Below are 27552 nucleotides of genomic sequence, written 5' to 3'. Positions count from 1 at the left end.
AAACAGTTCTTGTCCTCTCTGCTCTCTCTATTCTTTAACCAGGTCATGACAAGTTCTCAGCAGAATGTGAATACCTCTAGAAAGCGGCTTCAAGAAGAGCTTCACCTGCAAAGCTGTGGTGCTTTGAGTTCTCCAGTTGCCTTCTTACGTAGGTCTCATATCACTCGCAGTTTAGAGAGGGACAGGCCTCACACTTTAATCGGAGTTTGCCGAGAAACTATTCTTTGATAACAGCTGACAGGTATGTGAAGGAAGGCTTATGCCAGCGAAAGAGAAGTCTGGGAAGGACATGGGGAAATGCAAATAGTGGGTGGCTTAAAAAGGAAAACAACTTCTTTTTTGGATTCCACTTTTTATCGAACAGCAGAAGGACCTCCATGTTTTTTCTGAATGTAAATGTAACCCCTGCATTTTACACAATTTATTATTAAACTTGTAAGAACTGTTTTCCCAAGCAGAAAAATGTTTATTTGACTGTTCTGGTAGAGATACTGCTGCAGCTATGCAGTATTTCTAGAAAACCACCACCAAACTACAAGAGACCTGTTGTACAACGTACAAGTTGTATTTATTTAATGTACCTCACAGTGTTTTAACTACAATCAGTGTTTTAATAAAAAGTATTTCTGGACTTTGCTTCCGTAAAACCTGATTTGGGTAGAAATATAGATTTGTTTGTATTAATACAGGTGTGAAAGGTGCTTCCCCTGGTCCCTTCTTTCTATGCCCAGTTGTACAGGCTCTCGCTTGCCAGGCAGATTGTTCTGCCCTGTTATAGCTGTTTTTTCCTCTAAATGCCTTGCCCTTTATCAAATTCTAGTAAAGGCTGCAGCATGATTTATTTCTGCTTTGTTCTGAATGCTCATGAGTTTATTGATGGTGTGGGAGATGCTGTTGCAGTTTCACTACAAATGATTTTTCACAAGGGAGGAAGCCTCTGTAATGCTGAATTCCCTGACCAGCTGACTTTCATAACCTTTTGTAAACAAGCAACTACTGACCCGAAACTAGATGTGCTTTTGCCATCCAACAGGGCCTTTATCTTTCTCTGACTTCTTTATTCCGTTTATTAGCATGGAGCATTTTATTACTAAAACCTCCTCCCTGCGGTTTTGCACTTTTGAGGAATTAAATATTGCTCTCAAAAGGCCTCAACCAGAACCCATGTCAATTCCTTTCCAGTTTGATTATTGTTCTGAAGATGCTCGAAGATGCTCTTGCCTGAAAGTGTCTTTCTTAAAGAACACAGTAGTGCAGACTGCAACTCTTAGTGTTCACTGGCAACAGGAAAGGATTTAAATACGGTGTTTTCATAAGGAATCCAGCATCATTTGAAATGTCTTTAAATTCTTTTGGTAGCAGTGTTTGTCAAGAGTGTTAGTTTCCATTAGAAACACTGCTCTGGGATTTAATCATTCCGTTATTTTCATTTGTCATTCTGAACTTGGCGTACATCCTGTGGAAAAGTCACAAAGGAGTGTAGGTAGAGATAGGGAGGTTTAATTTTTCAGCCATCAGTATTTTAAGTAATAACTATGTCAACTGTGTTGGTGTGAAGCTACAGTGCCATCCAGTGGCAGAAGGTATGCTGTAATGGCAAGGACCCATTCACATTTATTTTTTAATATAATGTAGATTATTCACCACAACCTAATTCTTACTTCAAGGCAGGAGGATGAATTCTGTTAGAGATCAATTATCTCCGTTCTTTGCAACTGCACTTAGATGAAGAATTAAACAGGGATAGTTCTGACAGGCTTTTAAATTCTGTAAACTTATCAACAGAACAAACAAAATGAGCAAGTTTTCTTTATTACTCCAGATTTATTAGTGATATTAGATTAATTCTTTCCTAAGGTCAGTTGCATGCAACATGTTACTCCTTGACGTACAGTAATCCTAAAGTTTTTTAGTTACTGCATGGTAAGGCTTCTTAAGTCACAGTGTATTTTCTTCTTGGCCAAAAAATCTAGACAAAATGTTACATCAATTAACACTGATCTCATAACAAGTACAGCTTAACTTTACTACTACTTAGGTTAGCTATGCACATTCTAATACTGTGGATGGTGCTAGTTCCTCAGCTGCCAGAAACAATTTACATTCAGAACAAATTGCCTCAGGAATAAGAATGTTTGTATAAAAGACAATGACAGGTAAGCATGGCTTTCCCAGTTTGAGCTAATGGAATCCAAAAGGTAATTAAAAAAGAAGGATAAAATGAACAAAAACACACATGCACAAACTAGAACAAGTTAAGTTCTAGAGAGGGTGTCCTGTTAAATTAAACATTAAAAATAAATATGTATCTAAATAAATATTTTGATTTTTATCTTGTGGCAATTCTTTATTTCACATACAAGACACTCTTTCCTTTTGTTACACATTTATATTCACACCTTGCCAAACTCGCAGTTATAGGTTACACTTGTCATAATGAAACCAAGTACTACAGCTGTTTTCTTTCCATTAGAATCTAATAGCTTTAATTGCACACATTCCTATTCACTGAAATTTCTGAAACACCATCTAGCTCAGTCCAGTTTTTAAGTTATGTAATACCAGAAGTGTTGGACCACTCTACGGCGTTGAGATTTGTTTTAATTCGTTTTGACCATTACTTTAATTGCTTAATTTTGTAGTCAGTTTCCTGAAGTCTCACTCAGCAAATGTTCACATTCACCACGTTATCAAACATGACAGACAAACATACGTCACACCACATAAAGGTTACAAATAAATATGTTTAAGTTTCAATGAGAAAAGGGTTTAGAAGATGTTGCAAAATACTTAAATGTTTTACAAAGATTTTGTCAGTGATTATTGTCCTTGGTAAAGATGGTCATCACTTTTTGGCAAAGAAATAAAAAGAAAAGAAAGAAGGCAGAGAAGCCTGTCCCTTCAGTTTGCAGAATCTTCAGGTCCTGTTTCAAAACCTTTCACTCCTAGAAAATACAAAATTCTCTCCAGCTGTGAAGCCTTCGACTTTGTTGGAATCAGTTCTTTTGTTGAGAGAGCTTCGTGCTAGATATACAGGGGTGTCTCTTGTCCAGTTAGAAGCCTGAACATTGCAGCTGGCATAGTCTTCATATGAATCTGTCAATTGATGTACACAATATTTAATAATAGCACTGTTAAAATTCAGGTAGGGTGTCTGTGTATGTGTTCGTGTTCTTTAAATGACACAGTATCAAGCTTGGCCAAAGACAGTAAATAGTACCTGTTGCCAATTTTTTCCTATCACCACAGCCCAGATAAAGGAAAAGAAAACATTTCCCCTGCTTGCTCCAATACTGACTGGCATTAAATTTTCATTTCTTTGCCACCACTCACTCCTTACACACGTAGTTTCTTCAAAGCAGAATGTAAACTGTTAAGCATTCAGCTTGGACTGTGCCACCCACGATGTTCACATGTGTTCAGAACAAGTACCCCCACTCCTACTAAATCAGGGATTTACAGGGAGTGCCACTTGCATTCAGAAAAGCAAGCATGGTTGGAATTTAACAGAAATAATGAAAGATACCAAGTAGCCAAAGGATGCAGCTGCTCCATATATATATATTAATTTACAGTGCAACACATGCCTTGGAAATATGAAGGGTGGGAGGTAGCTAAAGGTTTTATTACTGACACTTGTTTCTAGCACCTGCAACAAACACAGCATGGCTTTAATAAACCACCTAAAACCTGGGGCAAAATAATCAACTTGCCACCTTGGATTTTATAGTAGGAGCCATGTAATGCTCCAGTAGCAACATGACGTTAGCTTGAACTCCAATCCCACCTCCGTGAATATTTTGGGCAAACAGCCAGCCCAGGGGTTGACAGTGTTTTTGGGCAGAGTGCCAAAAACACCTCAACCCAGACTTTTTAAATGTTGGCGTGCCAGGGGCAGATGGCGGGGAAGCTGCGAGGGGCCCGATCCTTGTTGTGGCAGCACAGACCGAGCCCCTTCCCCACCATCCGCCCCGAGGCATGCGTGTCAAGTGAAATGCAGGCACTGGCACATGTGTTAGGGGTTGCCAACCCCTGAGCTAGCCGATACCTTACTGAACATGATATAAAATGACACTGATGTAAATGCCACATGACTGCTTCCATCCCAAGATATTTGTTTGTGATCATCTTCTGTGTTGGTCCCTAATTTTGCCAAATGTGCCAATGAATGGTGACAGATGTTCCAGTCTACAAAACAATTCCCAAACAAAGCAAGAGAGATGCAACAAGAATGCAAGGATGAAAATATGCATCACCATGAATCTTTCAACTCTTTGAATATTTATGTAGCTTGTCACTGAAACATCTGAGGTGGAAATGGGGACATTTTTCATAGGTCTTGGCTATGATGTACCACAGAAGTCTTCACTTCTCTGGAATATGTGCCATGAAACTTCAGAATCACTCATCTTTCTTGAAAATTAATGGTAAAAATCTACATAAGGTGGCCCCAATTGCTTTAAAATCTATGGTTGTTTCTCCAGCACTGATTTATAGACTTGGATCTTTCATGCAGTTCTAACACTACATTGATTTCAACAGCAGGAACACAAATCTATAGATCTTTTCACTCACCTCTTTCAGTGCTTTGATAAACTATCTTATGTGAGTACATTCTTACCTCTCCCACCGAGTTAGACAAGGCTTGTACTATCTTCTCGTGAGCAGTGGCCACAACACTTTGCCCATTGATCTCAATAATACGATGTCCTACTCTGACCCCTCCCCTCTCAGCTATTCCACCTCTCATCAAGCTGCAGATCTGTCAGGAAAAATCAAGCAGAATTGAATTGCATTAAATAAGAAACTAGCAGTGACTGTGTTGAGGGGTAAACAATAAAAGTTAATGTCACTGAAAGGTGTTTTGTAGTGACTCCAAGAAGTGTGCTAATTCACAAATACTGGGGATTTGCTTTCGGCTGCATGCTTTTTTTTTCCAAATTACTTTGATTTTGCACTTCATTTCGGAGGACTTAGACAGTGTATAGCTCGCCCAATTCAGTCAGTCAGTCAAATATAACAATATCTGACCCAGAACCACAGACAGGAAGTTTCAGGGAATATTAGAGCAAGAATAACTGAACTGACTGACATATAAATCTTAACGTGTTTTAAGAAGCTGCTGTGGCCTCAAAGCAAAAAACCAAACAACTCCACAAACGCTCATTCCAAGTACAACCTTTCCCTTAGATTTCTGGGTGCACAACCACCTAATTCTCCCAATGAGACACCATTCAGAGATGCCTCCAGAGAAATGTAGCTAAGAAATAAATGAGAAAGGAAAAAACAACAAAGAAAAACGAAGAACCAGTTGCTGAAATGACATTGTGTTGGACGTGTTTCCTGAGACAGAGAGAAAGATAACACTGCTGCGTAAGTAAGAGCCACTTGTAGCATGTGATACCAGGGTTGTTATGGGAATCACTCTCTGGGTACACTACATCTTTAATGCGGCTATATAAAACTAAAGCTTAGCAGTGCAGCAGCTCCTGTGGGGCGATTCCTAAGTGAAGGGGACGTGACTTACCCCAGATTAGTAATGCCAGCACCTGAAGAGTTTCCTGAACAGGTGGGCATCAAGCCTGCAGGAAAAAAAAGTTGAACTGTCCCCTAAAGGCTTCTGCCTATCCATAGAATTGAATGAGCCTGGCCCTCAGGCACACAAGCTCCCAGCGAGCATCCTTTAGTAGTTATCTGGTCCCTGAACAACACTGGCAGCCACACAGAGGAGGCTGATGTAAAACCAGAATTAGACCTGCCTCCTTACTGGCATGCAGGCTCTGCCGGTACTAAACAGCGGGTGGCTTTGTGGAGCTGGGCACAGCCATTGGCCTTTTGAAACTGAAACAAGATTTTTTTTGTCAGTTTTCTGAAGGGCCCTCCCACCCAGCCAGCTGTTGGGAGCATGTTCAGCCAGTACCATAAACCGAGGACATCCAGTTTCCACTCTCCCACTTCGCAAAGCAACTGCAAAAGACCATAACAATCTGTCCTAAGTGATTTGCAGAAAATATTTACTGCAAATTAACACATCAGGAGATGAGCTAGTGATGATATGTAATTGCCACTGGGACTCTTCTCTTTCATGCTCATTTGCTGTGATGTACTTGTGACTGAAACTGTCAGCTGTGGCTGCAGTTATTCCCAGGTAGCTGTCTACACGCTTCCCACCACACAGTGACAAGGTTTTGTAAATACACAGGCTGCTGTGACTGTCCCATAAGAGCGGATGGTCAGTTTACCCAGGGCGATTTGCTCTGCACATGGGGCCTCTCAGTGAGAATACTGAGGCAGTAGAAATACAAGTTGGGATGTTTACATGGCGCTCTCCTGCAATAGTTTTTCTCTTTAACCCAAACACCCCCCCACACTGTCCCCTCAGTTGATATCTACCTTTCTGCCCAGCCTCCTTTCACTGAATCCCTAACAGATGACCTCTGGCAATTACATACACCATGGTTACACATAAACTCTAGTTTAAAGGAGAATTAACACAGCAGCAACAACTGCCCCTCTGATTTCTGTAAAGCAATATTGTATTCTTTGCCCCGTCTCCCTGCAGTCAGTGAGGTTGCTCAGATTATGGCTATGGCTGGCCCTAGCCCATACGCACAAATATAAACGGTAATTTGACCTGATGCAGCAAAACCTTAAAGAGATTTACAGCATAGTGCTTAGTCCTTATTACATCTCCAAATTGCAATCTAGTAGCAAAGGCTGCTAGTCATGGGAGCTCTGGGTGTTGAAACCTGCCTGTGGTTTACAAATTAAATAATTAATTCTTAATTTAATATTGCAGGAAAAGAATCCCACACAGAGGCACAAATAAAGCCAGCTGGTGAAGCACTCAAGGAGGCAGCCCTCTGACTTGCTGAAACCCAGCCTGGCGGTGCTGAATGCATGTGGGAGGAACAGCTCACTGTTCTGGGCTTGTTGCCAGTACAGCAGCAAGCTCCAGCTTATACACGTGATCTGAGTGCCACTGCACAGAGAAACAGCTCTTGACCAGTAGTAGTAGGAAATTGAGCTGCTGTATCACTAGCTTGAGGATTAGCAACCCTTGAGCTTTACCCTGCACCCCACTACCTCCTGGGATGGTTCAGCTAGCTCAAGCTTAAAGCCCTGGAACAGGCTGTCCATGGTGGTTATGGCATTTCTATCCTTGGAAGTTTTTAAGATCAGGTTAGATCACTGGTACTCAACCTCCAGCCTGTGGGCCAGACCCAGCCTGTAAGACTGTGGCATCCAGCACAGGGGATTCCTCATGAGTCCAGAAATTTATTAATTGCCATGCCCCTCCTGCCAAATTTGCAGACCCTCTGGGGAGCCCTGTGGGCCAGATGACCCTGCCTGCTAGATTGCACCATGCTGGGGTCACACCCAGATCCAGTGCATGAGATTGGGAAGATACCTGTTGTCCCTTCAGCACCAGAATCAGCACGCAGGTTTGGGCAGGTGTGTGGCAAGACTGCACCCGCACACCAACTCCGTGCTGGCCCGCAGACCAGCCCCATACCACTCATCATCCCACAGGGCCAGAAGGGTAGGCACCACTAAATTAAACAACCCCTTGACTGGGATGATTTAGTCAGGGACAACCCTGTTTAAATGTTGACTGGTGTCAGTGTTAACAAGCTTTAGTGCAACGAGCTTTAGTTTAAGCACCCCCACTGCCACTTTTAAGCACTGGGATGCTGGTCCCCTGGATGAGTCTCCCACAGCTCCGTCCTGCTCCCTGCCCCGGCCCTGAGGTCCCATTCACTGCCCCACTCCCTCCCTCACCATGGGGGCCTCGATCTGCCCCCCCTTATGCTCCTTGTCCTCCACAGAGTTACCTGCAAGGCACTGCTCTCCACACTGCCCAGCTGCATTCCTGTAAATTGGTTATCAGATTGTTACTGGTCAATATGCCTGGTGAATAATTGACTATCGGTACTGGCCAAGAAAATCTTTATCGGTGTACGCCTACCTGGATTATCTGCGCACCTGAAACTCTTTAACACCTTGAGGTCTTAACACCCGAAACTAGGGGTCTTGTTATACGTTATACTCTGAACCACACAAATGTTGATGGGTGTTAGTGCTAGCTAGAGCTTGGAGCAGTTGCACTGCAGGCCAGCAGGAGCCTGGAGGACTGAAAGGTAAGAATGCCCCTGGCCTGTTCAGGGCTTCCCCCTGCCCTCCCCTCTCCACCGCCCGCTCTCCTGTTTCCTCCCTGCCTCCTCCCTCCAGCACCCCAGGACATTACTTACTTGTGGCTGCCTGTGCTGTCTGTCCTAGGGAAGTAGGCAGGGAAGGATTAAGCAGGGGCAGGGGAGCAGTTAGCAGGGATCTGGGGTGCTGGAAGGGCAGCGGACAAATCTGGACCAGTGAGGGAGGGGACATGGCTACCTTAGAGTAAGATGAGCTGGGTAGCACAGACCAGAGATAATCCTGCCCTGGAGTAGCGTAATGTTGAGCCATGTAACAAGTGCTCCAAACCAGTTTTAGCTGTTAATGTGCAGACAATCCAACAGCTCCAGGAGTTGCCCAATATTACCATGTAACAAGGCCCTTCCCCCAATCAGCATAAAGTGTAACAGAGCCCGGAGACCTAGCTCACACATGCTAATTCCATGTCCAGTTTCTGATGCATAATCAAATTCCCTTCAAAATGCAACAATAATCCTCATGTCCTGCTCTCAAAGGCAAGTCTTCTCCACTGTACAGTGTAGGCTCAAGGACACTGGTTTATTTGTAAAAGCCAAAATGCAGCTTTTAATATGCAAAAAAAATAAAAATAAAATGCAATTTGGAATGACAACAAGGAAGCAGCTTTTACTGCCAGACAGAAATGTTTAGACATGGCCTGAAAAAGTCACTACATCAGAACCACCAATTACTTATTCTATATTAAGGGTGACTTTTGAGGTGCGTTGGCCCCATTGATTCCACCCCTGAGTGTCATGTGCTCCAAGATTAGATTTCTTTTAAATAGTAGCCTCTGCCAGGGCCAATACCTATGCCTATGCCCTATGTACCTTCTGCTTCCTATGGCAGGGGGTAAATGGCTACAACTGGCACTCATTCCTTTGCAGTAAGAATCCCCAGAGAAATGACTGCTCAGCAGAGACAAAAGGGGGGTCTTGGCATATGTGAAAAATCCATAATTGTTCTTTCTTCTTTGAGAGATTATACACCCCGATTCCACTCTTAGAGAGAGATACCAAAAGCAGGACAGGATTTGGGGACCATTATAAGTTCAGTTTGGCCTTAACCTATGTGTCAAAACTGCTACTGCCCAGAAGCCCCAGGCTGAGGTGCAGTCAGCAAGCAAGGTAATGGTTTCTTGCAGTGGACACAGCCTTTTTCCTCAGAAAGTCTGAGGGTTATGATTGAATAGGCTGCCATCTCTCTCTCTGTACTGTGTCCCTTAATATATGTACAGAATTATCCATACCACTGTTAAAGAGGTCACTGTCTTCTTGGGGGAGATGCTTAGTAGTCATCTGGACTTCATTCGTCTCAGGATACCTGCAGCCTGAGAAATTTTCACTCAGCGACGGGCGGCTATGGTATTAAATGAGTCAAGGGTCACCTACTATGCTGTCCCATGATGCTTTGTCAACTTTTTCAGCTCTCCAGCAAACCTGCAAAGCCTACTCCAAAGCAAGAGGGAACTAAATCAAAAGAAATGGAGTGGATTGGGAGCTCCTATATTTTATGTCCCCTGAAGTGGGGAGCAAGAGGCTGCACGAGGTTTGAATGCATCCCCAACAGATACAGCTATTTAAAAATAATCCAATGCTGCACGCATCCAAGAGTGGAAACTGGACAGTCACTCAGCAATAATGTTGCCTTTTGTGTCAAGGTTTCTGATTTATTTGTACTTCCCACCCTCCTGAGAAGGTCACCTCAGAACCAATGCAGCCAAAGTGATCACCATTAAAAAATTACATTGACCAGCAGTGGTCTCTAAGGTGTGACAGTCATTCCTATTTATTTCTAAACAGAAAAAGTAACAGCAATACTTTTGATAAAATGGGGTAAAAATTGCTGGAAATTTTGCCATTTTCTAAAGTGACCACTTTGCAGAAGAGTTATTTATTTTATCATTATTATTATTATTATTATGCAACTTAATCTGGAAGAAATGATAAATACTGAACAGAACGCCATAATGACAAGTTTGGCAGTTACTATCCTAATTGTAACCTCACAACAAGGGTTATCATCAATTGTTGATCTTTGACTATTTGCTCAGTGCTAAATATAAGCACAATAAGACCTGGTGCATGACTCAGTGTAAGATCTAATTCAGATGCAGATAATATACAGTAGTGGGTCATAGACAAGGCGGAAAGCAGTGGATATATCTGAGTTGAAAGGCTTTGTATGAATGCTGAACATCCTTTCCGTACAATACTTACAGTTTCTATATAAATCTCTCTCCCTGAATACAATATCACTAACCCTTCTCAATATAAGCAACATAAGAGAGAGAAAAATGCCTCTCATTCCTTGCTTGTGAAAGGAACTTCCTCCAACCTGCTGAAAGACATTTTCATGTGTACTGTGACCAGCAGTTAATTCCTGCCTTCCAACATCCAGGCTGCAATTAGAGTTTAGCATTCTGCTAATTAGAGCTTAGCCTTGTGCTGTTCAGCTGCATCTTCACAGTTAAAGGGCGCAGCAGAGCTATGCACAGAAGTGTAACTTTGCTTTCATTCCCACAGACCGTATGACTTTGCAGGTAGTTTACCTACTAATCACAGATTGCAAAATCTTCCGGATGGCATTTTTATTTAGCCCAGCTCTCTTGCATAACATTTTTTCATTTTATTCCCAGGATTAAAAATAAAAGTTTTCTGCCTACCATTAGGGATTTGTACATAGTAATCAGACATGAAAAAGCCAGTATGCTCTGAAAGAACCTTGTAAATTCATTTTACTCAATAGAAAGAAAAAAAAACAGTAAACAACACATTGAACTAAAGTATGAGCTTTCAAAAGCAAATGGAAATGTGATCTGCCAGCCTAGTGGCACAAAGGCAATAATAATAGCCTGCATTTCTATCGCATCTTCTATCAGACACGCTGAGATGGTTCAAGCAGGTAACAGAATATGGGCACATATTTCAGACAGTATAAAACTGAAAACTAAAACAATATTGGCATGTTCTCCCTAAAACAGTTACTCTGTGTTCAGTGACATTCTGCATAGCAGCTGGAGTATGTCCCTGGATCAGGTATTGTGTACACGTTTGTGCGTTCAAGAAATAACTTGTTTTACACCCCACATGTAGGAGCTTGTTTGATGCGGCACAAATAGCAGTGGCACACACTTGTGCCACTGCTTTGTGCCCCAGGGCATCCCTCTGCACACATACTCTACCCCGTGCCAAACTGTCCTGGGTGAGGTAGGGGAGGCTGGCCCCAGCAGCTTTACCTGGTGTTCTGGGGGCCTCCTGGGGCAGCAGTGGCACCAATCCGGCTGCATGGAGCCTGGCCAGCAGCCAGAGCGTGGCACTGAACAGTCAGGCTCCATTTCTGGCAGCATATACTGTTGCTGCATGCATCGCACAACTTTTTGTGCTGTTTATTTTTTAATACTGGGACATCCTGGTATCACATTTTGGCACCGTGCTGCAAATTCACAGCACAGCACACACTTGCACGTTTGCTGAGTGCAGTTTGTGGTGCCACAACCAGGTTTGCAGTGCTGCAAACAGCACATGCATGCTCACCTGGACATGCCCTATAATAGCTTACCTGGAACAGCAACCTCTTGTCAGTGCTTAGTATCAAAACACAAAAAGAGCCAGAAGAGCTACTGAAATATGGATTATTATCTCTTAGGGCTCTCATGTCTTCACCTGATAGCAAAAGGATCAGCACAATGGATACATAAACAAAAAGAATGGAGAAAGCCATAACACCATGGTGATCTGCTCCCTTGTTCTGCAGCTCTTTGTCCATTGTTGGGAGTTACAAAAAAAAAATAAAAAAGCTATAAAAACATAACTATAAAAAGGCTATAAAAACACTGTCCATTGGCAATGGGAGTTACAAAAAAAAAAGCTATAAAAAACATAACTATAAAAGGTACTCACTGGGAGGAGAAAGAACCAAACCAAACTTGGCCTCACAGGCTCCGTCCACATGAGTATGGACCTTTGTTTCCCCAGGGACAAGAAGCAATGGCACACCTTATAGCACTGCTAGTTGTCCCTGGGGGAATGCCTGCGCCATGTGCCCTCTGGTGCATGGCAGGTTACTCTGGATGGGGCAGGGAAGGCTGGGGCCAGCACTGGGCTGGCCCCACAGCTTTACCTAGGGTCCTGGGGGCCTCCTGGGTTGCATTAGTGACAATCCTGCTCATTGGAGCCTGGCTGGAAGCTGAGTGGGTCTCTGGCTGGCCAGGCTCCCATTTTGGGCAGTGCTCACTGTCTTTGTGTGCGCTGCCCCACTTTTTTTTTGTGTGGGTTTTTTTGACCCTGGGATCTCCTGGGGTCACAGCATGGAAAACATTACCGAATGTGTGGTATCTGGGACCACATACCGCACAGCCGTGTTCACTGGGACATGGCCATACTGCAAAGAACACAAGCAAAATGCCCTATGACCTCCAAAATTTAGATACAGATCAGTATGACTTTATTACACATCTCCTAAGACAATAAACAATTAGAGAAGGCTCCAATTCTTGGCTTATTAAGCTTCAATTAGGAGCTAAATATTTCTGCTTTTGGCCTAGGGTGCCAAAAGTGTCACAGTGCCAGACTGAGAAAAAATAAGTTTGGGCAAGGCATACTAAGCCAGGATGTTTGGCTTGCTATATTGCTTGAACATGGTGACAGTCACAGAGATTATAAAATAAAGCATGATTGATCTGGATCTAACTCTCGTGAGGAAGAAACTATATCCTATTTTCTGGGTGGACAGAAAAAAGGCACTGAACATACAGGTTTAGCTTCTTCATTTGTAACAGATTTTCAGTGCGTTAGAAGACAAGCAGTAATATATCGTAAAGAAAATCCTAACAGTTTAATAGTCAGTTTTATTGCAGTTTGGCTACTGGGTAGCAAACAGACAGTAATGTATTATGTGCCAGTAATCACATATTTAGAATTGATAAAATGATAAATTGATTTGATAGAAATTGATAAAATGTTCTGTCATAACCACTTAGTTTGAACAAATTGATAAAATGTAATAAATAACCTGATTATCTACATATTTTGTACTGAAATAATTCTGCTCATCTGCTACCATGTATAATTCCCACAGATTATATTTGGAAATACTACACTTTAAACATAAATTTAAATTTAAGGGTGTGTAGGGAATTCTCTAATGGATAAGCATATGATGGAAGAAAGTAAAATATTCATTGCTTGCTAAGTTTCACGCATTTTTACTGTATTTTGAAAACAAAATACAAATGTTCATTCTACTTGTAAAGAGCTTTGAGGTCTAGTATGGAAAGCAATTAATATATTAAGCACACTGAATGGATCCAGACGATGCCGAGACAAGAAATTTAAAACCTGTCAACACATCTCCACCACCCTCACAATAACTACACCCCACAACATGACCATCACCATTCCTGGATCTTACACCTGCACCTCCAGAAATGTAATATATCTCACCCAGTGTACTAAATGCCCTGATGGAAAATATGTAGGAGAAAGCAAACAACAGCTGTGCACCAGAATGAATGCACACCGAAAATCTATCAAAGACAAGAGTACTCAACTATCTGTGGGAGCACACTTCTCACAAGGAAACCACTCTCTCTCCAATCTCTCAGTTCTAATCCTCAAAGGGAATTTACAAAACACCTTTTGTAGATGAGTCTATGAGCTTCACTTCATCAACCTACTGGGTATAAAAAACCATGGACTAAATATAGACATTGGATTTATGGCACATTATAACCCGCCTGTCATCTGATAACCCCAGGTAACTCACCTGCACTTTACTAGCTACATTCTTTCATCACCAGTTCAACATTCCTCCTTTCTCCCCTCCCTTTCTGTCTTACACCTACTGTCTTCCACCCTTCTGAGCCTCACTGCCAGGCATTTGCATTTTCACAGACCTTCATTTTGTATTTTGGCTTCTATTCTACACAGAAGAGCTCACAATTAACCAGCAGACTCTCAATATGCCTGAAGAAGGGCGTTTGTGCCCAAAAGCATGTAAAGAACAATTTTTCCAACTATTTAGTTGGTCTAATAAAAGATATCACATTTACCCAAATAACCTTGTCTGCTTATGCCCTGAGACCGGGATGGCTACAACCAACAAACATCTTAAGACACTAATGGTCACATACAATCTCATGTAATTCACAAACCAAAATAATATCCTCTTGGGGGGGACACTTTTTTCATTTAAAAAATCATCAACATTTTTAAACAAGGGCTCCCAAACTATTGAAAAGGCCAGCCATATCCTAAAGCCTCTCACAGGCATGTTCACCTCTTCTTCACTCATGACTGTACAGTAGAAATAAGCAAAGTTTTGCAGCTGCCTACTTTTCAGTCCCCATCAGACCTCTACACATCCGCCTGATGTGCTTTAAGAGCAAAAACTAGCTCAAATAACCTTTTTATATGTTCCGGTAGTTTCTAGACTATTCAGGAGTCTAATGGCTTTACATCCTGCACAAAGGAGATAGGATTGAATGAACATAAATGCAGCTAAGCTGTCATCTGATGTAGCATGTAAATAACCAGCAGATGCATGCATAACCAGATAATGGCATAGAACCAGAAGGCATTTAATTATACCTGTTTTGGCAGATTATCCCTTTTCTGAGCTAATGCTGAACTAACAAGAAAATGTGCCTCAAAATGTTATTTTTTGAGCTCAGTCATATTCTGTTACCACAAAATCTAGCAATTAGAAAACCATGCTCCTTAAAACAGAGTCAAACAGAACAGAACTGCATCATTAGAATTATGTTTTAAAATACCAGTTGAACTCCACAGTATCCATTGTACTTGGCCTACACATCCTAACTGGGGTGTCATCACAACTGAAATGTGTTGTGGGACTTCTTTATCTGCTGTTGCTGAGAGAGAACCCCTCCACCCCCCCTTCCCAAGGAATTTGGTATATTTCCTTTTGCTTCAACTAAAAAAAAAAAAAAAGTGATCATCCATTGACTGGCAAATTGTAAATGTCCACTAGGTGGGGGTAAAATGCCATGAATGGAAAAAGCTGTGAATCACAATAGTTCAGTTATTGAAAATAATAATCAACCTGGACTCAAGTGGATGGGAAAAGAATGGGTAGAAAGAAATTGCCCGTTCCCTCCAGATCTATGCTTCAGGCCACATTATCTTTTTAGACCTGTCTCCATGGGGATCAGGGAGACGATGCATCTGCATCCATCTTTACCTATATCCACCCCTGCCCTTCCAGGGGAGGGACAGAAGTTACATGTAAACTGGTTTAAGTCATCGGAAACTGGTTTAAACCTGTAACAGAACAGAAGCTCAGTGCACATAAATCAGTTTCAAAATGGCTGAAACTGGTTTAACATAAACCTGGTTGAATGTAGTATCAAGCTTAACTGATTTGGGTCAAATTAATTTATGAAACTTCTGTCCCAGACCCCTTCCTGGTTCAAGTTAAATCACAGTCCCCCAGCATCCCAGCATGCTTTGCAGCCCTGGGCTGGGCTGTCTGCTCCAGCAGAGAAGGGGGGAGGGGGAGGCAGGGACTGCCCCTCCCCCCCCCCAGGCAAACCCCAGCTGGAGTCTGGGGCCAGGGAGAGGGGGTTAAAATCCACCTTCCCCCAAGTACAGAGCTGCTCTGCTGTTAAACTTACTGAAACTTACTGCTGGCTGTGACAAATCCCAGAGGCACCTGATAGCAGGAAGAAGTGATTAATAACCCTGCAGAGGCCTCCTGCTGTGATTCTGAACTGCAAATCGTAGAAACCTTGGGGGCATCAGGGAGAGGAAACGAACACACAGCTCATGCTGGCTACATGACAGAGAGGTGTGCTCAGGTGCCCCCCCTCAGAGTCTGACCTAAGCCACTGCAGGTATGTGGCTACATTTGCTGAATCAAAAGTAACTAACTGTGTGTCCAGTTGGTTCTCAGTTTAATCTGTGCATTTTAGACTAACCTGCAAAGACTGAATCAATTCACCCTTGGGGGTTTTGACCACCTGTACTTAGCCCCAAACACCAATTCCAGGCTGCACTGAGAGGCCTCCAGAACTCTGAACCCCCCGCCAGGAAGCAGCAATGCAGGGGAGACCCATGCACCAGGTGTCCCTCTTCATGCAGACCCAGGGCCTCATTTTTTATTCGGAAATTCTTTTTCACTTTAATCACCATGACAGCTAGACACCTGAGTTTCAAAAACTGTAGGCTGGAAAACCACTCCCTGTCTTCACAGCCTTTTTCCTTCCAGAGGTCTCAGAGGTCTGATAATGGTATGGGTTAGTTTCCCCTTTTCTTGTTTTATATAAGTGTCTCTCTCTGGGTTTTTGTTTTATTGTTGCTTTAAAATTACCCCATTCCCCTCCAAGCCCCAGAGTAGTATTTTTATCATGCACAATCCTTATGTTGATCACAACGCTTTCATTATTTTATACAATGGTTTGAGCACCTCACCTTGAAAAACTGAGTCATCATATTAATCCATTTTACACCAAGATTTGGGCTATTTCAGCATTAAAAGTACAGGGTACAGAAGGATAAGGTCAAGGTGGTAATCAGACTATACAAATACAATCATGACAATTTGGTTTTAATTTTTTTTAATGATGAAAGCCTAATGTGCATCAAACAAGAGTTTTTTGGGTTGCTAAAAGATCATGTGCACAGGGAAGCAAGTGTAAAATAAGTTGGGTGTGAATTTAAAACACACTCTCTGTTTCAACAGTCTTATTCTGCACTAAAATTATCTTTCTGTAGTTCATCTTAACCCATTTCTAGTAACTTGCAGAAGATGTACTCAATGCATATTAGCTACTCTACAGAGTTATTCCAAGCATGTGTAGACAAGCCTTAACTTGCTTATTCATGCAGAACAGAACCTTTGTGACTGCCACAAATTTTTGTTACTTTTCTTGTATTGTCCCTCTCTGCTGCTCAACCTGACCTGCAAGGAGGACAGCTTTACTAATACCAAAGGGCCAGCAGTCACTGATCCAAGGAACAGGACCATGCCCCCCTGCTACAGAGGAAAGTAACCTCTGGATAGAGGGGCAAGACCCTCTAACTGGGAACTTCTGGCATGCAGTCCCAGCAGAAGTGCTTGTGCACTTCAGTAAAAATCCCCAACCTTGGCTCCAGCCAGCACGCAGTGCTTCTGGGGGAGGTAGAAAAAACCCTGACACCCACAGCAACAGGAGGAGGAAAAATTCCTTCCTGGCCCCACATGGTAACCAGACAAGCCCAGAAGCATGGAAAAACAAGACACCCTCCCCTCTGCACTTCAAGCTGCAGCTACAAACACAACTCTATACATCACACCATGATTGGAGAGCCAGAACTCCCTTTTCCAATCTCCTATTGTAGCAAAACCCCCAGTTTTTGGGTTTTGTTTTTATTTAACAATGGATTCCATCCCCCTCCCCAACCATTTCTGACTTTTTCTCTCCACCTCTATTCCCTATAGGTAAGTATAAGTAAGCTAAGATGTAGGATAACTTTAACATTTTATTTTAGGTAGTAAGTTTTATTTTTCTCTCCCCTCTTTGCAAATAAGTGCCCTGCTATTTTGATATAGATATTGACTGTTTTACAAGTGATAATTATTGTGTTTGTATTGATTTTTACGGTTCTGTATTACTGTTTTACTGATACTATATGATTTAGGCCTACATATGTAAATTAGCATAAGTCATGTCAAGTTTCCACCTTGTGTCCCCTGATGTCATAACCTATGACTCAGACCTACCTCTCCTATGTAACTTGGTTCCTGGATGAATGGGGATGACTGATGGTGCTTGAAAGTCAATGGCAGTAGGTCTAAAAATAGCTCCCTCTGAATGGCCGAACCATCAACACCAATACCTGGACCAAGGACCCAGCCATTGGAACCACCCTCAGCATTCAAGAAACAAACGAGAGGCAACCCACCATTGTGCCAAGGCTGCACATGCTCAGTAAGAACACCTGGAACCCCCTGGAACAGGACTGACATTGCCTGGACAGGCCCTGCCACAGGAGATCAGAGGTAGTCTGCCCCATAAAAGGGATAGTGAAGACTGAGTCCTTGGGATGCTCTCTCCATCTGCACCAGCGCCATGCCACCGAACCTATCCATCCAGAGGCCCTGCTGGCAACCCCGCTCTGGGCAACACCTACTGGACAAGGACCCCTTTCCAGCCTGGATAGGTAGCTATCACCCCCCACCCCCTCTTCAGCCAAGGACTCGGACTCCGCTTCTCTTCCCTACCTGGACTCCAGCCCTTCCACTCAGTCTCTTTCTCCTGCTGCCATTGTGAGTGCTTGTGTGTGTGTGAACCAATAACTTCATGGGGCTGTGTAGTGTGTTGTCTGTTTAATAAACCTGTTATTTGGACCCCTGAGTTGGGTTTGCTTTATTACAGTCCGGCCTTGCTCCAATCTCTGCTCCTCGCCCCTCTAATTTGTGTCTCATTTCTCCCTCTCTTGCTTCTGGCTCACCGCCACCTCCAACACCTGTCCTGAGCTCCTCTCTGCCTCCAAGCCCCCTGTTTCTTTGCCACTGTCTTATCCCCGCTGCCTTTTCCCCTGAGCTCCCTCTGTTTCTTTCCTGGCCGTCTCTTCCTTGCCACCACTTATCTGCCCCCTCCCCCAATATCTCAGCTGTCTGCCTCAGTTTCCAGCCCCAAGCTCCCAGGTTTCTGTCTCTCTCTCTCTTTCCTGGCTGTCTCCTCCTTGCCACCAGGCTTTAATTTTTCTCTTGCACCAGTGACCTCGAGTAACCCTGGGGCCACTTCATCTTAAGTCCCTCAGCCAGCTTCTTTCTAGTCCACCGGTTCTAATTCTGGTTCTGGCAACTTTCACTCCCTACACTTTAACTCTCTTTCTCACCTTAACCTCCCCCCAAGTATCCCAGGTACCCCAAGCACACACATACATACCGTACCATCCAAGTTAGGAACTTACTTATGTGTATGTGGGGTGTGTGTGTGTGTATGCATATATATATGTCATTGTGTGCATGATATATGAATTGGTGATCTGTGTATGTGTACTGAGTGTGCGGCTATGGACAACTGATTTTTGTCTAACTTTTGGGGTGTATAGTGTATGTGCTTGAATTGGTGATAGGTATGCATGTGCCGAGGCTAGTTTGGATGCGTATGTGCCTGAGTTGGTAATGTGTGTGTGTGCGTGTGTGTGTATGCACCTACTTGATTTGTTTGTTTGTATATGTACAATTGTGTCACACCCTCCTGCCTAACAGCGCAATATTGAGATCCTGAGAGTTGGCCTGACCCCACACGGCAACACTATCACTTCTGTAAATTCATCCCAGGTCCTTTTATCTTTCATAAGAAACCCTGTTGTGGATTTCTGCTTCAACCTCTTTAAAGAGAGAGGCCTTTGCTTTAAGGCACTGCTTAAGTTCCATTGGGCACAACTTTAAAACTTTTCATCCATACTTCTACACATGAAGCATTTGCCATGTACTTTATATCTAAAATGGGAAATCTTTACAGACATTACAAGCTGTGAAGAGCCAGGAATGGGGCTTACACTTGTGACTTCAGGACAGACTGACTTCAGCACTGGCACTAACTGCCCTGCATCCATTACATGAGAGGCTCGCTACTTCCATAACTGCAACCTTGCTTCTCTCTTTTCACAGGCTGCTCCTTCTGCTAGACCAGTGATTCTCAGTCAAGGTGCCACAGCACCCTGAGGTGTGGCAAACTTCCCTCAGGAGTACTGTAATGCGGGTGTTGCTGCTGTGGCAGCAGCCAAGTAAAACTATCCTATGCACACTCCTGCATGTGGGATAGTTCCACCAGAGCATCTGTTTCAAGAAGGACCACAGAAGGGGCTGGATTGGGAAGAGCTACACGGTACAAGGGAGCCCCTGCCTACTTTAAGCTGATTGCAGCTCTAATGCAGGAGGATTGTGCACATATGCCACAGCCCTTCCTGCAATGGCTGTGCAGCAGACACCTAGGTCAGTTTAACCTGGACAGCAGAACTCGGTTGTGAAGCACTGAGATGAGTTAAGGCAGTACCAACAGGGGGTCCCAACTGGGGGCTCCCCCACATTTTAAAAAAGCAGTGAAGGGCTGCCCTGACCCTGAAAAGTTTGAGAACTACTGTGTTAGGCAGACAGATACCAAGGATAGCCAATGTCCTGAGTTTGACTACATGCTTCAAGACAAGAGATATACATACATGCTTTTATTTCCCCAACACATTCTGCACCCGGTTAACCAGGAAGCCCACCATATTCAAAGTGCACAATGAGCACACAAAACTAACTTTGTAATGTGTTTCAAAGCTCTATTAAAGCCATAAACACTAAAAGTATAGACTTACAATTCCATTCTGTACGCTGAAGCCCAGCTGATATTTCAGGTCTGGTCGTTTTATGAGGACAGTAGTGACAGGAGGACAGCTGACAATGTTCAGCTTCACTTGTGTCTGGTTCTTAAGACCCTGGAAAAATATCCCAAAAGTTAACATTTCCAGAAATGGCTCTTCATGTGTGCTCTCCCAGTTGGAAGTGGATGGACCAGCTAAATCCCAGTCCCTGAAGGAACATTTATCCTTTTGATTAGGAGTGAGACCTGGAACTCTTTCCAAGCTACTAATACAGACAGTCATTCCAAAACCTTAACAATAACAATTGGATCTTCAATCCAAGGACTTTGCAGCCCTTCATAAAAGTTAGAGGATAAAGTTTCAGTAGTCCTGGAAGACTGTATTTTTTTCTCAACTTTAGAGAAGGGATTAGTATCAGGCCTCCCCTGCTTTCAAGACATTATCTGAACATTTTAACAATATTAAATGTTTATTGATGTTAAATGTTTAACAATGTTAAATGAATTATTAACAACTGTTCAACTCCTACAGTGTTTGCAATGGGATTCTTTGGGGGAAAGGGAAGAATGGGGGAAGCTGTGCTGAGAACAAACTAACATATTTTAAGAACCACATTCAATATACTTTGGCTGGTCCTAGCACTGGTGAATCCATGCTAGTAACTGTGAGAAACGATAATATATATGGCTCTGTAACAAGTGGGTGTCCCGGGGTTGGTCCCAAACGTAGGCCCACCCACTGGCCCACCTACCTCACCTGTCATGCTTTGATATTAATGATTACTGGATGTTAATCAGGTGGGAAGCTACCCATTTCCTGCCCTGGTGACAAGGGCCTATATATGACTGTGACCTTCTGTTATCGTGTCCCACACCTCACAGATGCTCCATGGCCTAACACCTGGCTTTATGACGATTCATATAAACACTGGGCTCCAAGCCCCATTCTCAGGCTCCGAGCTTCTCCCACTGGGACTAGGGCTCCAAGCCCCATTCCACTACATACACTAATAAATTACCCTAATCCCTTCATCTGGGAGCTCCCCTTTTAGCTCCCCTTTTAGACTCCCTCCCCTGGAGCCTTATTCCCAGGTCCTTAATACAACCTCAGGCTGCACTGAGAGCCTGGGCGCTGCCACAGGTCCCTCCACCTGGCTTGGGCCCTGCCTCAGTGCTTGCAGTGAGCCTGGGCTCCTCTTGTCCAGATCTTAGCCACCAGGGATGTGGGGGCTGGGGTTAGAAGGTGCCCCATACTTGCCTTTCACTGGGACAGTAAATGGCCTGGCATTTCTGTGGGACTGTCCCACCACAGAGTCACACCAGGCCACCCGTACCCAGCAGGGTGCAGTTTTCAGTCATGCCCAGGACCATGGGGTCTCCTCCTTCCCCATAGCTCCTGCCCTTACCTCTGAGTTGTACTGAGCAGTAGCTCAGCCAGTGCTGCCTCTCCGGCTCCTGGCAGCAGACTGCTGCCCCTGTCATTCAGGGCCTTGCCCTTATATACAACAGCTACGCCCTGTTTCCTAATCAGGCAGCCTCACCTAATTGGGGCGGCGAGCAGCTGCAGACTGCCTTGCTGCTGCTGCTCAGGCCCCTGCAAGTAACAGCACCTTGTGCTCCGTTACCAGCTCCCAGACTTTCTCCGTGGAATCTTCATGGGGCTAACGGGAAGACACTGCCCCACTTGACCAACCCTGAAGCCTGGCAGCTCCTCTTTCTAAGTCATCCCACGTCCACCCCTTCCCTCTGCATGGACTCCAGCAGACAGATTTCCATGTAGTTTGGAGTAGATGGGGAAAGGTGGTGGTATACAAGTAGCCAAGCTCCATTCCCCCAAGAAACTGTAACCATGTGGTTCACTCTATACAGAACTGTGGGGCATGATTTGACTCTATGGATTTTGTAAATGACTCTTGCAGATATGCTCCTTTCCTTAGCCTTCACAGGTCAATATTAAAACCTGTTCTAGAAAAGATATAAAACGTCTAACTCAACCTCATACAGGTAAAATACAAATTACTGACAAGTGCCAGAGATTTGCAGGGCACTTTACAAACAGGCAATGTCACGTCTGCAGGGATTTAATCTCAGGCATGAAAACGTTAAGGGTTGGATACCTTTATGATTCCCTGGCATGTTGCAAGAGGAAGACCAACTAAACTGGTCCCATTAATGGACATAATCTGGTCTCCAATGCTTAGTTTGCCTGAACGAGCTGCAGGACCTCCATTCATCATGTTAGCCAGGATAACTGTGGGCAGAATGGATCCCCATCCAGATTCCACAATGACCACCCCAAGAATTTCTCCCTTCTGCTTTTCTAGCTGGAGCTGCAATGAAAAGTCATACAAATTATTGTTTTGTTTTAATTACATTTCATCTGAATTTTCAACACTACTGTTTCAGTTGTTAAACAATTAAGAATCACTACTTGCAAAGAAAAAAATTAATTTTCTTATGAACAATGACTTTTGCTTCAAAAGGCACAGCTGATTTAATTTTTTTAAGGAACATGTGTAATTATGTGTATTATATATGTAAACAGATGTATGATATATCAAACAGGTGTATGATATCTATAAACAGGCTTTCAATTTAAGAGTCTCATTTAAAGAAATACTGGATAACACCATTTTCTCTCCAAGTGAATAATGCAGCAATTCAACCACATGTAGTATGTAATTTGCTATACTGCATAAGTCAGCCTTGTAAATAAAGAAGAGATGGGATAGAGCAGGGATCGGCAACCCATGGCATGTGTGCCATTGTGTGGTACACAAAGGCATTTTGCTTGGCACCTGCACTTTGGGGCAGACAGCAGGGCAGCTGTGAGGGCCCTGACCCTTGCTGTGGCAATGTAGCCTGGGTCCCTTCCCCATCGTACATCTCAAGGTACATGTACACCTACTTCCAACAGCAAGCTGGGCCAGGACTCCGCAGATCCCCATACAGCTTCTTGCAGCCTCTCCACCACCTGCTGCGAGTAGCCCAGGCTCTGTAGCAGGTGGCAGGACCCAGAGCCCAGGCTGGCAGTGGCAAGCAGCTGGGAGCCTGCAAGTGGCTGTACCAAGGTCTGCAGAGCCCTGGCTCGGCTCATTGCTGGGGGCAGGTGCACATGTGCCTTGGAGTGGATGGTGGGGAAAGAGCCGTGGCTGCACTGCCTCAACAAGGATTGGGACCCTCATGGCTTTCCTGCTGTCCACTCCTAGCATGCCAACACCTTACAAGTCGAGGTTGCAGATGTTTTTGGTAATCTGCCCAAAAACATTGCTGACCCATGGGATTGAGAATTTCTGTTCTGTAGCATCCAAGAAGACAAGCAGACTTCCATAAAGGTTATTCCTCAAAGTATTAAAATGCAACCAATGTATAACAGCTGCAACATGAACACATAGCCCATCCTTATTCTTCTTGTTAGTTTACATGATTCTGTAAATGCTACTACTCCTATTTTCAAAAGGGTAAATTGTAGCAGAAGAGTTATGAGCACACAAAATGAAACCATTTTAGAGTCAATAAGGAGTTTTGCTTTTTCTACCCATCAGAAGATGGGCCTAAATCCCACCAGTGGTGGAGCCAATGACAATTTTGCCACTACTGTGGGAACGGGATTTGGGTGCAATAGCTGAAGTACTATTAGGTTTTTCTGAAGTAAAGGCAAAATAGGAAATGCAATCCATTATCATAAAAGCAAGTAAGTATAACTAGGTGAGCTTGGTGAGCTGGTACTGAGTCAGAGGAAGTTTATCTTCAGCAGTATCACGAACAATAAAATTCTGTTAATCAGATTTCAGAGGGTATTTTTACTGCTGGTCTATTGGAGAAAGGGATATTCTGCTCAATGGCTCAGCTAAATCAGATTGGTGGTCTTCACCCATCTTAACCAATAAAATTTACCAGCCAAGACAGAAGAGGTGCCTCTTAAAAAGGTGCTATTTTTATTTTACAGTTACCTTTCAATACAAATCCTCACTCTGCAGCTATCCATATAAGAGCTTAACATTTACTAGTAAACTAGAGTTTGCTGAGTTTAAATTAATGGAATTTGGAATAAGTCTGATGTAATTGAAGCAAAAATTGAAACAGTATCTGTCCTGGTTATGATCATCTCACTGCAGAGCCAGAAGCCTCATGGCACCATTCTGTCATGGTCTCTCTAAACAAAGTGACAGTAAGGACCAGCCTGTAACAGTTAACCACTGGGCTGGAATGACAGAGTAGGAAACTGAAACCTCAGGAAGAGCTTTAGTGTCTCTTCAGAAAGTCCAACTCTTTCCTGCAGTTGCTCAGGCTGTGCTAGCCTCTTACCATTATCCCACCTACTCCCTGGGTGGAATGTACTCTGGAGATGTACGAAAAGAACAGTTCCTGTTTTCCCCACATACAAGGACCTCACTCTAGTGTGAGAGGACAGAAATGGAGGAAGGTTCTTCATACTTCGTGCTGCTCTGGACACCCCCCAAGAGCCAAGCGTTTGGATCCTGTCCCATAATTCTAGTATGCACCTCTTGATTAAGAAGTATTATTAGAGTGCCAGATAAACACTCTTGCACTCCAACCTTTGCTGGCAACACTTACGTTTTGGAATAAAACTGTCTTGTATGCATGCCTTGAAAAGTTTAAATGTTTTTATGGAGAACTAGAATGGGCATTAAAAGCGCACTGCCTCAATACAGCAAAGTACATGTGGTGCATCTTCTAAGATGAAAAATGTCAGCTCATTTCCTAGAGATATACAGTATCAACCAGCAATATAAAATATATTAACACCTGGTGACTGTTTCTATTGTTACATCAGTACCCCCTTGACACCCTGAGCCTGATGCAAAGTCACCTAAGATGTAAATATCAATGGAAGCAGAGTGCCCCAAAATAAAAGAAGAACAATTTTAAAAGCTCAAAAAATCATTTTCCTGATTTTATTAGCAAAATGCCAATAATAAAATTTGATGTCCATTACAAATGTACTGTTAAAAGGTGACATCATATCTCTGTTCTATATTTACAGAAAGAAAAAAAAAGGAAAACTGGATCAATGTGGAATGAAAATCATAGACTGGCTTTACCTCTTTGCAGTTCTCTGAATTGGAGAAGTGTATAAGATCATCATTATACATTTCTTGGGTATTGATGATGTCACTATATTCTTTCTGGCTGAGATCCTCTGGGTTAATTCCATTAGCTCTCAGGAACTCCTGGTAGGCCACACTGAAAGCCTGACCAATTGACTGAGCTATCAGCTGTGCCTGTGTGATACAATAAGATACAATTAAAGAGTCTGAGCAACACTCAGAGAAGTAATGCTACCCAAAGAAATAACAGAGCTAGCCTTCCTTTGGGTGCACTAACAATAATAGACAAATACTTAATCTGTTATAAAGCCTATTACATGAAAATGCATCCTTTATCATTGAAAACAAATGACAACTCAATTTGATGGGATATTGTAGCTGCAATGGTCTAAGAAATATGTGAGGCAAGGATTTGTGTGGGTGATACCTTTTATTGCACCAATTGCATGATTGGGAGATGCTTAGACAAGCTTTTGAATGCCGGGTACTCTTCTGAAGAGTAAACTGAAAAAGCAGTGTCCTAAGCCTATCCCAACCATGCAGTCAGTCCAAGAAAAGATATCGCCCACAAAATCCTTGAAACTCAGTTGGATAAATTCTTGATGTCCTTTCAGGAAGAAAGCTGCTACTAACTGCATGCCGCTTTTACAAAGGTTTCTATAAGCTCAGTGGTGCCCAGCCTTCCCCCTGCACCTCATGGGCTGGATGGACAGTGCTCAGTTCATCCATGGGCTGGATCCAGTGTGTGAGATGGTGAGACTGTGCTTGATCCAGCTGCATGCAGGGGTCAGAGAGCAGCCCAGCCTCACTTGGGTCCCAGCGGGGGAGGAGGTGTGGTTCAACCCCAGCCAGCCATGTTTGGGAGGGGAGGGAAAGGGTGTGTGGCCCCAGTCTGGCAGCACGGGGAAAGGCAGCATGGCCCAGACCCAATGAGGGGAGGAGGCATAGCCTGGCCATACAGGGGAGGAAAGTGGGTAGTGCCATGGCAAGGAAATCTGGTACCTGGGCAAGCCCACAGCAGCAGCAGCCCACCTTCACCCTGTGCACAGATCTGGGGGGCACACCCTCCCAGTGCATGCCCTCCCCCTGTCCCCACACCTCCCAAAACAAGCCACTCATAGCTCCATACCATGCCTCACGCTGGCTAGCACCCCTTTGTTTTGGCACCCTGAGTAGCTTGGTAACAGGGGAGGACAGCAGTATTACTTGCCCCTACTCCCCCACCATCAAATTTCCCAACTCATGAGGAGTCCCAGGGGCCAGATGCAATAGTTCTGCAGGCCACATATGACCTATGGGCCAGGGGTTGAGCACCCCTGCTATAGATGAAAGGTTTTCAGGCTTTATCATAGCATGGTAAGCATGTTAACACAAATATTGTTGCATGTTCTGAGCACTCTGTATGCTCTTATCACAGTGCACAGTCCCCTGCGACACAGAATGGAGCAGTCTGTACTTGTATGTGTGAGCATAGTACAGTCTCTTTCTTTGTGATTATCATTCAGGCCTCACATGGTGAAGACAGATGCACAGTCAGGTTTATTGCTCTGTCACTGGTATATTCTCTACAGTTATATCACTGCATGTGCTGCCTCTGGAGTCCACTTCCTTTTATTTTACTGATTTGTACTGCCTCATAGCTCCATCAAACCCTTACTTAACCCAGAACAGGGCTGTTCAACCAGTGTTAAATTGGGGCTTAATTGGGGCTCCCGGGCTCCTGCCTGGCCACTGCCACCCCTGCATTTCTCTGGCTGCAGAAGCAGTCAGGGGCATGGGTGACTGGAGCCACCTTAGTTGGAAGGGCACATGCCCCCCCAATGACCAGTTAGCAGTTGGAGGGGAGGACATGGTCAATTGCACCGACTGGGGAGGAGTCTCCCTGTGGCCAACTGCACCGACCGGGGGGGGCCCCGATTGTGCTCACTGGAGGGAGGGGTAAAATTTACCAAAAGCAGCTGCAGCACT

General features: G+C 43.7%; 2 protein-coding genes across 7 annotated transcripts in view; one reads left to right on the top strand and one right to left on the bottom strand.

Annotated features, from left to right (window-relative positions):
- FAM189A1 (family with sequence similarity 189 member A1) overlaps nucleotides 1-631 on the top strand; it is a 431966-nt gene extending 431335 nt beyond the window's left edge. For both annotated transcript variants that reach the window (XM_019533445.1, XM_019533446.1), the window contains one exon: nucleotides 43-631. In XM_019533445.1, the coding sequence (XP_019388990.1) occupies nucleotides 43-228 (186 nt within the window). In that variant the 3' untranslated portion in view covers nucleotides 229-631. The remainder of the gene's footprint in view (nucleotides 1-42) is intronic.
- A 1696-nt stretch (nucleotides 632-2327) lies between these two features.
- APBA2 (amyloid beta precursor protein binding family A member 2) overlaps nucleotides 2328-27552 on the bottom strand; it is a 240618-nt gene continuing 215393 nt past the window's right edge. For 4 of the 5 annotated variants that reach the window (XM_019533439.1, XM_019533440.1, XM_019533442.1 and 1 more), the window contains 5 exons: nucleotides 25579-25758; nucleotides 22630-22842; nucleotides 20508-20627; nucleotides 4622-4762; nucleotides 2328-3096 (listed from right to left, as the gene is read on the bottom strand). In XM_019533439.1, coding sequence (XP_019388984.1) covers nucleotides 3025-3096; nucleotides 4622-4762; nucleotides 20508-20627; nucleotides 22630-22842; nucleotides 25579-25758 — 726 coding nt within the window. In that variant the 3' untranslated portion in view covers nucleotides 2328-3024. The remainder of the gene's footprint in view (nucleotides 3097-4621; nucleotides 4763-20507; nucleotides 20628-22629; nucleotides 22843-25578; nucleotides 25759-27552) is intronic. The other variant, XM_019533444.1, reaches the window with a different exon arrangement.

This window comes from Crocodylus porosus, unplaced genomic scaffold, assembly GCF_001723895.1.
Source record: "Crocodylus porosus isolate Cpor-Errol unplaced genomic scaffold, CroPor_comp1, whole genome shotgun sequence".
Lineage (NCBI taxonomy): Eukaryota > Metazoa > Chordata > Crocodylia > Crocodylidae > Crocodylus > Crocodylus porosus.
The sequence above is the reverse complement of the archived record's forward strand: the minus strand, read 5'-3'. Positions and strand labels throughout refer to the sequence as shown.